Here is a 10547-nt window from a genome sequence, read left to right on the forward strand (position 1 = left end):
CGCTGTTAAGCAAGCACAGCTCAGTAGGGCAGGCACAAACCACACTGAGCCAGAGGAAAAAAAATTGCTCTTAATTTGAAGAGGCAGTGATCAAGCCCAATGTGCCTATGGTCAGATATAACCCAGCAGCTGATATCCAGACTTATTTCAGTGAGTAACATTAAGAAACTCTGCTCTGTGTGCCAAGGAAACCAGCTAGCAATGGCATTTGGTCACCGTAGCTATTGCACCAGGATCCAGGTTCCACTTTTGAGGGGATCTCACAAGTTACGTGCTCTTGGTGTGAGAGCAGGGGTATCTAAGCCTTGAGAACCTGCAGTAATGTTTATTGCAGCCTGTGTGAATCGGTGGGGGAGGCTGCTCCTCACATGGGGTTACGCTACGTGGGACTGAGATATGGTACAACCTGGTGTTGCAAAGCTCCTTCGTGATACAGCCGGGCATCAAAGCGGGAGAGGAAACACCAACAAGCGCCCGGGAAGTTTAACCAGCTGCCTGAATCCAGTGGTTCTCAACAGGATCTCATTTCTTCAGCCCGTTTGGACTTTCCATTTGGTTGATCAGTTTGGATACAACTTCTTTTCCACCCTGAACAGCTCCTTGGCTCATAACTCCTGTTCCCGTTTGGGTTTTTGTGGGTTTTTTTAACATTTTTTTTTTTGCTGTTCCCAGAAGAGATAAAATCAAATTGGAGGAAATATTACTCACCAGTTTTGGAAATCTACAGGGTTCTAAATATTCCTCCTTTGCTACTTTTTAGTCATGTTGGTCACTTCCCATGTTAAGGGAGATGATGATTGATTGGTCTCTTCACAACTGGGTGTAACTTTCCAGCTTTTCTCTACTAGTAAGTAGTGTCTTGGATCTGCCCAGAAGTAGCATATGTTAAAACTTAAAGTGAAAAGAAGGACGGGTACTATTGTCACATCCACCTCATGAGTAGGAGCCAAAAGCAGATGCAGGGACAGCCCTACAAAGGGAAACTAGGTTTGATTTGGTTTTTATTCTGGCAAAATTCTCCTGCATACAGGGGGAACAGAGAGGCTGCATGTCAGCGACAATTGAACCCGGGCTCTCGTGTATGTGCTCTCTGCCGGACTCTTCTGTAAGGTGTTTGTCACAGGTTTATCTTCAGGCACATGAGTCCCCTTTGACTCAGAAGTCACAGACTGGGGAACACGTTCAGTGCTGTGCTGGAGGGATATAATCAGTGGGGCTGTAGCAGGCTGCTGCCTGTACCGGCTGCACCGAGCAGTGCCTCTCTGTGCCCTTTCCTACGTGGCCGAGGCTCCGCGCTCCCGTCCTGCAGGCTCTGAGTTTCTGGGTGCCTTCTGCACCAGCTCTTCTCCGGGGTGACACTGCTTTGTACCTCTGTGTAAGCCCGTGGGGCCACGCTGGGTAGCGCTAGGACCTTGGGGAATGCTCAGCCTGCCTCCTCCCAGAAGATTAGCCAATATTCCCAGGGCAGGGCACACTCCCCAGCCTTTCTACTTTTTCTTTCCTCTACATACGTGTTTTTCCTTCTTCTAGTTCATTCCAGAGCAAAGCAGCTTTGGATTTCTCTGAGCTTTTTTTTTTTTCTTCTCCCCCCTGGTAGCTGGACTGCTGCCAGTGTCTTGCAGGGTCCAAGCTGTATCTGTAGGGATATATTTTTCAAACCAGCCCAGCTGCACGCAGACTGCCTGCGACTGAATCCACGCTCCTGGGGCAAGTTTAACTGGAGAGAGAGAAACTGCAGCAGGGGGGCTGTTTGTGCCTCTCCTCCAGCTATTCCTGTCAAGATGGATTTATGACTTGAAAAGGAGGGGGGGGGGAAGGAAAATTGCCTACAGGAGCCAGAGCTTTCACCACAGCCCGGCACAACACAGGCGTAAAGAAGCGGTCGGATCTCAAGGCATGAGCGGCATAGAAGTGGCACCCTGGGATCTGGTGGATCCTTGCATGTAATATGACTGATCTTGAGCCTTTCATCTGCCTTCACAGAGCCGAGCTTTTGGATTTAAGGTAGTTTGTCCAGGACCAGACTTTGCTATGTTGGCCAAGACAGTGCTTTCTCTTGGTCTGTGGCTGCGGTTTGCTGCGGGACAGAACACACCTGAGAGAGGTGAGTGCCTGAAGAGGCGAGGTGTTCCCTTACTGCTTTTCCTCCATTTAATAATTCCTGTTTTTTAGAGCGTCTCATAAACCCTCATCAGGATAAAAGCTGAAGATATATTGCGGCTTTAAGTGTATAGTTACACTTGTGTGTTGCTTTACCAGCACAAGGACAAAACAAGCATAAAACCTTTCTAAAACTGCCATATTAGGAGATTTTATCTTGCTTGTTTCCAGTAGCAAAAAGGATGCTGTTACAGAAGTTTGCAGCACTTAGTGCAATCATATGGAAAAAGTCCTGACTCCTCACTGTTACCTATGTGCCGAGGCACATAAATTAAAACAAGTGATTAATGCTCTACCTGTCTTGCTGTTCCCTTGCTAATCTCTGTAATTCAATCATTTTTCCTCTTTAAAACATATTCTCTTGGATACTCTTCAGGGAAAACGATTCCGAATCAGTTCTGCAGCACTGACAGTGGGATAAGAGTTGTGGAGGAGATGAACGTCTCATCTCTGGTTCCTGCACAGCAGTGCTGGGCTGAAGATTTAGCTCACATCGTGATTGCTAAGCTGATGGAATTAGTGTTTTTCTGCCTTGTGTTCACAAGTAGAAAAAGGGTTTGTTCTTCGACTGCAGGGCTACTGCTGGCCGCACCTGGTTTTCACTGCACCTGGGAAATGTAATTCAGTGTGAAAGGAGAAGTGAAGCCCTTGTCTATCCGGGCAGGAGGTCCTCAGACCCCACTGGGGTCTGATTCTGCTTCTGGTACACAGCAAACACTGTGTCTGCTGCTCAGATGTCCTGACAGGGTGCTGGGTACTGTCCACAGGCTGGTTTAGGAATGGTATTGCCACCCCTGGCACTGTCACATACCCAACGTCCACGCAGGCAGCAATTATTCCTATTGTCATGCATTTTTGCTGCCATGGGAGTGTGTGTGGTGGTTCCCCAGCCCAGGCTAAAAACAATGCTCAGATTTTTGGAGTAGGTGCAAAAGCAAGCCCTGGCTTTCCAGAAGGGTCATGCCTTGCTCCAGAGGTGAAGTTGTGCATGTTGTGTTATCAAAGGGGTGACTTCTTGGCTTACAAGCTGCCACATGCCCTCAGAGGGAATGGACCTGCTGGTGGGCAAGGCGCCCATTCCTCAGCAGCTTTGGATTGGGATCCTCCCAAGTGCTCCCTAATGCAACTCTAAGCGAAGAGCCACGCTGGCAGGGCTCCTGGGCATGGGCTAGCTCTTGTCTGGAGGTGCTGTGCCACGACCACACAATGAGAGGAGCTGTCGGAGAGGTCAGGATGCACGCTCATAACTCTCCTTCCTAGGGACTTGACTGTGAGTGATTGGCTTTATTCTCAGCTGCAGTGGACAAATTGAGGAAGCTACTGGATGGCCAGTGGTGCTCCTACCTGCTCAGGAGTGATTACCTCTTTCATGGCAGTGGTTATTGATTTAGTGCACCAAGGCACCAACTCAAGGCAGAGCTCTGTGTGATCAGTTCTACTGCTTCCCTCTCTGGGTCCAGATTCAGATCTCTTGCATCAGTGTAAAGTGTGACCATTTGATACTTTGGACTCTGATAAATTCAACTCAGGCTGTCATTACCTAGTTGCTCTAGGCTTAACATCAGCAGAAAATGATGGGGATTTTGCCATTCCTGTGGGTGCAGCAAGTGTAAAATAAAGATACTGCCCATCTAGATGCACTTTGCAGAGGTCCCTGCACCTACTGATCTCTGAAGCACAGCTCAGTACTTGGCATAATCCCATGATTCCAGAACTCTAAATAAAACGGCAGAGAGAACGAAACTCCTGAAAATTCATAAGAGATGGCAACCCAGCTTTCTTGCTGTCTGAAGGGCCATTTCTCAACCTGCAGCCTGTCATCTGTGACGCAGATGAGCTGGAACCTGCACAGGCAGTTTGGGCTTTTAGTCACACAAGTGTATTTTCCTTGGTGGGGCTCAGCTCCTTAACTAGGCAGCTGATCTAGACGTCTCCCACATCAGAGGCCTCTCTTTGACATGATTTTAAGTGTCCTGGCTGGCTTGGTGGGATTTGTCTTTTTCCTGGGAGAAGCAGTGTCTTTCTTCTCCTGCCTCTCACTGTGATCCCAAGGGGCCCCAGGGAAGCAGAGGCCGCCTTCTTCAGCCTCCAAACCTGGCTCCACTCATCGCAGAACTTTTCCCCTCGCGTGGCCAGACTGTGAGAAGGGGAGACAAACATGGAATTTCAAACATAGTTAAACCAAGACAGGACATGATCATTTTTGGCTGCTAAACCCTTTACGCTCTACAAGTTCCGAGTCCCGTGTAAATCAGGCTTGTGGCATGTGCTCAGGTCCCAGCTGAGAGCGCAGGGAGCTCTTGAAGCGGATGTCTCCTGTCAGCATCCCAGAGTAACACACGGGAAGTCTGAGCAGCTGTTTTTTCTCTGGGAAAAGCCAAGTGTTTCAATAGGCAGCAGTGTGACTCCATGGTGATATTTTGCTCTCTTCACGTGACTGATCCGTGTCTGCTGACCCCAGAGCGGCTAGAGGGTGACAAGAAGATGCTGCCAGGTGTTCTCTAGAGCACAGGAGCAGCAATGATGGGAGGTCTGCAGAGTTATTCCTCAGCCCTTCAGGAGCAAAGGCGTGGCAGCCCAGGAGGCAGGGAGATACTAATGAACACCCCTTCTCTCAGAATCCCACTGAAAGTGAGAAACCTTCATCTGTCATCTTGCCAAAGAGCCAACCTTCTTTTTGCTGTAAAGCAAGGGAACTGCTTGAAAACAGCAGCTGCTTGCGTAATGCAGGGATTTACTGGTAACAGATCTCCACAGCCCCACCTCTGGCGCAGACGGCGTGTTTGTATTGGATGAAGGACAAAGAACAGGAGGAAAGATGAGGGAATTGGAAACCTAAACCTGAAGGGAAGGATGATGGGGTGTCCAGCCGCTCCATCGCTACACTCCTGATGTAGTGAGAGCCTTTGTCTAGACGTTTTTTTGGATCCTTTCTGATGACAGAATCTAAGTGGGTGGGGGGGAGGAATTTGTTTCCATCTTATGCAGGGCTCAGTGTTAAATCTGTATGAAGGATTAACCTTCTGCTCCACACTCATACAATCCCTTTAGCTCCAAAATACGCACCTGCCCACCAGTATAACTGCTGTTTTTGTGAACCAATTGTTAAGGAATTGTTAAACGACGCTTTCTCCCCTCCAGCCAGAACGTTGTGGTGTCAAACTATAGCACCTCCAGCAGAGCCTCCAAATTACCACAGCTCTTTCCAGAAACCTATGATGGGCCAAACCAGTGTTTAAAGGACATTAATGTTATGTCCAGAGCTCCAGGGTACAGTCAAGAGTGTGGTTTGACAGGGGCATGGCTCTTCACTCTCTTTTAATGTACTTGTCCTTTGAACAGGTGTTCCGTGCTGGTTTTCACCCATGTGTCCCCTCAGGCAGGTAGCTCTGGCAGTCATGGGATTTTGCTTGTGCCTGCTCTTTCGTGGTGAATTTCAAGTTCCCCTGCCAGAGCGCTAGTACCCGTGGCCCTGTTCACCACTTGTGAGCAACGTCCTTTGGCCTTCGGTCCCTGCTGTGCTGGGGTCAGAAGGTTTCACAGCTGTTCGTTGCAACATTTGGGAGTGACAGGACTGAAACCGGTGAAGGAGCAGAAGGGAGAAGCAATGATTTCCCCCTGGGAGGTGGCAATGCTGTTGCCAAGATCTCTCACTGTGCCTTAGCAGCCAAGTGGTTTGTGCTTCTTCCACTGGAGGGGAGAGCACAGAGCCATGGCTGCTTGTATTTGGCTTGTTTCATGCAGCCAGAAGCTCTAAGCAAAGCCCTTGGTGCTCTGCCCTGCTGGGATATGCCGTTAGGAGGCAAGGAGCTCTGGGAATCAATGGCAGAGACCTGTAGGTCACAGGTTCAGCTCTAGTGTGTGACGTGGTGATGAAATTGTGTGCTGCTGTGGGCAAGCAGTAATCGTTGCTGGACTTACCTTTCCTTTTCTGCTCTGCTCTGAATGCCAAGTTGCTCTGTGTGTGTGTGTGTGTGTGTGCCTTTTACGCAGGGCTGGGTGACGCAGAATTGGCTGTAATCCAGGTAGATTACAGGTCCCATTCCTGCCTCCTCCTAGCTTAGTCACCTCCAAGTAACTTTTAACGTTCTCCACTTCTGAAGGCTCCATCTGATTTCTCCTGTTGTTTCAGGAGATCTGGTATGTCTCTGCCACTTCTGGGTCTGCCATCTCTGGGCCTGCCTTGACATGGATTTCTGCAGAGAGACAACTATTTGCATGAGCTGTCTCCTTGGAGCAATTAATTTTAAGGGAGCCTTTGCATTCAGCTGTCTACTGCCTTGTGGGTTTGGCTCCCAGACATGGCTCCAGCACTCAGCCATGATGTGCTGCACCAAGTCCATCTTCGCTCCAGAGCCCACATTGCTTGGCCACCTCACATTTCTGATCCTTTTGCTGATAGAGGAGCCCAAATGGGCAGGCAGGAATCTCTGGTCCAAGGCTTTTTCTCCCTTTTTGTACCTCAAAAGCTGTTGGAAAGCAGGGCGGTGGTTAAACGAATTCCAAATTAGTTATTGGTGTTCCAGCTATCATAAATCTTCCAAGCTCTAAGAGTGGTAGAAGGAGGAGGAGTCCCCTACGTGCCTGTGCTTCCCACACAGCAGTTTAATTGAAATGGCAAGAAAATGAGTCAAATGGAATGGGACTCCAGGCCACACCCTGAGAATCATGCTCTTCCTGACATTCTTCTGCACAAATGGGTCTGCATACCTTTTCCAGACACTGTCCCAGAGCCCCTTTGAGGTGCTATCTGGGAAAGGAGGACAATATGTATTTGGAAGAGCAAGAAAACGTCAAATTAGCCTAGTTTTAATGAAGTGATTTAGGGAGGAGTCCCTCAACGCCAGACTTCCCTGTCAACGGCTATATAAAGCAGGGAGCTTTCTGCCAGTCTTGTGTGGACTGTAGCCTTTGAACCGGGAGACAGCCAGTTCTGAGAATCAGCCGCCTCTCCTGGGAGAGCACAGCCAGCAGTTTTTCTCATCAAGTTTTCTTTATCATTTCATTCTTTTCCAAATACAGCTCATTTTTCTTCCAGGCACTGCCACTGTCATAAGATGGGATAAACCTGTAAGTTGCTTTAGCCCCCAGAGTTGCCCCTGACCTTGGCAGCTGCTCTGGATCCTGTGATCAGGTGTTTGCTGCTCTCCCTGGGGCTGCTGCAGGGCAGCAGCGCTGGATGGCAGAGGCTACTCCTTGGCGTGGGGCATGGCTGACCTGCTGGCTTGGGCTGGTGAGGAATGTTCCCAGCTCCTGGAACACGTCCACTTCCAGCTTGGAGCAGAAAGTACTCAGGATCAGCCTGGTGTTGTGTAACAAGAAGCGTTAGTGCAAGTTGATGTAGCTCAGAGGCATCTTTTTTTTCTTGCAGCAGTGAGAGCCAGATCCAGGACTTGCAGGTTGTACTTTTAGCTCTACCCTGATTCCCGACTCTTTCCAATGCCCTCATTCCAATGCATCTCTTCCACCCTGCCTGTGTTGGCTCCCTGCTCTGTTCCAGACCCTGTTCTTGTGCAGGACCTAAGAATGAGGAGGCAAGATTAGTGTCCCAGGAATATAGCCCAGGAACCCTCATGCTACACGCAAGTAATGATGATGATGATAATAATAAGGTAAATCCTGAGGTCTCTACCCAACAGTATCGTCACTGAATTCTGAGATTTGGCACAGGATAACCAATCTTTCCTAGCAGATGCCTGCACAGGTATGAGCTCACATAATTCAATTAACACACCTCTCTCTCTCTCTTCTCCTGCTAGGTCCCCAGCCATCAGTTTCCAACTCAGAGGGGGACCTTCTCTTCTTGCTGGACAGCTCTGGCAGCGTCTCCTACTATGAGTTTTCTAGAGTCAAGGAATTCATGTGGGACCTTGTGCAACCTTTCACCTTTGGCCCCAAAGATGTCCAGACCAGCATCATCCACATCAGCACTATGCCCACCATGGAGTTCCCCTTTGACCGGTACCAGTCCAGTGGGGCCCTGCAAAAAGCCATCCGGGACACTCGGCAGCTCATGGGGGACACCAACACAGGCAAAGCACTCGCCTATGCCAAGGAAAAGCTCTTCAGTGATGAAGCTGGTGCCCGACCAGAGGTGCCCAAGGTCCTGGTTTGGGTGACAGATGGTTTCTCCACTGATGACATCTCCGAACCCATGCAGCTCCTGAAGGACATGGGAGTAACAGTCTTCATTGTTAGCACTGGACGGGGGAACTACCTGGAACTCTCCGCTGCTGCCAGCCAGCCTCCCGAGAAGCACCTGCACTTTGTGGATGTTGATGACCTACCCATCATCACCAAGGAGCTTCGAGATGCTATCCTAGGTACGGTGGGGTTGGGTTGTGGTACCTGGGAGTTTGCAACAGAGCTGAAAAGGAGTTAATGCCTGGCTCTGCAGGGCAGGCAGGGTGAGAAGCCCATAAAACCCCACAGCAGCTGGCAGTTGTTTTCTTACAAAGAGCAATTTGTAAGAGAGACTGTAGGAGAGCGATGGTTCTGTGCCATAAATCCCTTGTTGCAACGTGTTCCACATCCGCCAGGTCTATAGCCCGACTTGGCTAGCGCAGCCCTTGGAAGAAAATCCCAGCTCCAACTCGTTAGGCTCAGCCGGCCAACTGCTGCCTCTGTTGCTAGCGTGGTTGTGGTGGTTGCTGTGCAGACAGCAGGAGCAGACAGCAGATTTGATTTTTCAGCAGGCCTGCTTCTTAGAGCACCCAGTAAAGAGTCTGAGGAGACCCAAAGCCGTAGTCTTGGCCACAAAACAGGCATTTGGAAGCCAAAAGGAGCGTCTCGTGGTAATCTGCCTGCTGCACTGCACAATGCAGGTTCTTTTTGCAGCTCTTGAATGCCGTCATGGTTGCAAAGCAGGCGTATTGCCTCAGCCTCCCAGATGCCTCCGGATTTGTTTGGAAAGCTGAGTGAGTTACTATGACTTTGCAGACTTTCCATTCATTTTCTGGAGGCTCTCTCTCCATTGGAAATCCTGGTTTAATTCCCTATTTGGCTTCTGCTGTGTGAGTTGGCTTTGGAGTGTCCAAGTAACGCTCTCACAGAATCTTCTGTAGGTATCGATTTCCTTCTATTTCCAACCATGATCACTTAACAAATCACACACGGGGACCATGTTCTCCTCCAACCATCCACCTCTCTCCGGTATGAATATGGAACAGTACCAGCGGTTTTTCTACTGCATCAGATGCCAGACCCACTGATGTTTCAAGTGGCTGTTTCTAGAACATTCTGAATCCAGATGGTATAAAATAGCACCCTAAAACAAGAAACTACCTGCATATCCTTGCAGCACAAGCTTGTCTTGAAGATTTTAAGTTCTGTAAAGGTTATAAATACTCTGCTGTGCCCAAGGGTGCTCTTATGTGTGTCCAGCAGATGTAAAAGTTACTAGCCTGTGATTTTAAGGGAAGATGAGACGCTCACATGAATCCAAGGGCTGGTGCTTTAAGCAAAATACCAGCTATTGATAACATCACCTGAATTAGTTTTAATAAAGCCATATACATCCACTCTTCACTGCCTGGAGGAGGCAGCCCTCATCACCACCCTTCCTGCTTCTGGCCCTTGGGATTAACTTGCTGCTTCCCCCTGGGAACAAGGAGGTGTTGTGAAGCACGCAGTGAGCAGTGATTTTCTGGGGTTTATTGCCCTCTTTATACACTCAAGGCATCTGTAATCCGGCAACAAGGGGTAGAGCTGTTTGCTGTGGGCTTTCCTGCAGGTCCCTCAGGTGTTGCAGCCTGTCACTTTAATCCACCTGGTTTACTCACAGTGCCCCTGGACCCTGCCTCCAAGCTCGGTTATTTCCATTCCCTGAGCTTTTGGCAGTTTTTTTGGCACAGATGCCTATCCTCTGTTCCTTTGTGGCTTGGCCACTGTTGCGAGGCTCACAGAAGGGTGCAGTGCCCCAGGTCCACCCTCTTGCCTCCTCCAGACTCCTACCAGGAGTGCAGCTGGCTGGCAGCATGCGTGGACGGGAGCAGGCAGGGCACAGAGGAGGAAAATGTTCCTGCCTGCCTGGGAGAGCCAAGGAACAGCTCAGAGGAAAAACTGAGGCTGCTTTATTTGGTACAGGGAAGCTGGCAGTGACTCGGAGCAACTTGGAGGAGGAATGCTGATCTTCTCCCAATTAAAGGACAAGTCTGAGAATTCAAGGTTACCCTCTATTCTCTTGCAGGTCTGGACAGACTTTTGTGCCTCTTTTTGCCTCTGTGGAATGAGCAGCTGATGACAGGGCTCTGAAGTATTTAAACTTAAACCGAAGCACACTATCATAAGGTGTGACACTGAGCAGGGCAAATTCACTTCTTTAAGGCTCAGAGTGCTCTTAAAAATACTTTTTTTTTTTTTTGGTAAAAAAACAAGGGTTTTGTCTT

The 10547-nt window shown here is 49.2% G+C and overlaps 1 protein-coding gene across 1 annotated transcript in view; it reads left to right on the forward strand.

Annotated features, from left to right (window-relative positions):
• The first annotated feature begins 1901 nt into the window (after positions 1-1901).
• The window catches only part of LOC104281072 (von Willebrand factor A domain-containing protein 1-like), a 12372-nt gene continuing 3726 nt past the window's right edge, over positions 1902-10547 (forward strand). Inside the window, exons 1-2 of the mRNA XM_009878936.1 lie at positions 1902-2104; positions 7920-8483. Coding sequence (XP_009877238.1) covers positions 2032-2104; positions 7920-8483 — 637 coding nt within the window. The 5' untranslated portion in view covers positions 1902-2031. The remainder of the gene's footprint in view (positions 2105-7919; positions 8484-10547) is intronic.

Source organism: Apaloderma vittatum, unplaced genomic scaffold (genome assembly GCF_000703405.1).
Source record: "Apaloderma vittatum isolate BGI_N311 unplaced genomic scaffold, ASM70340v1 scaffold14091, whole genome shotgun sequence".
Taxonomy (NCBI): Eukaryota; Metazoa; Chordata; class Aves; order Trogoniformes; family Trogonidae; genus Apaloderma; species Apaloderma vittatum.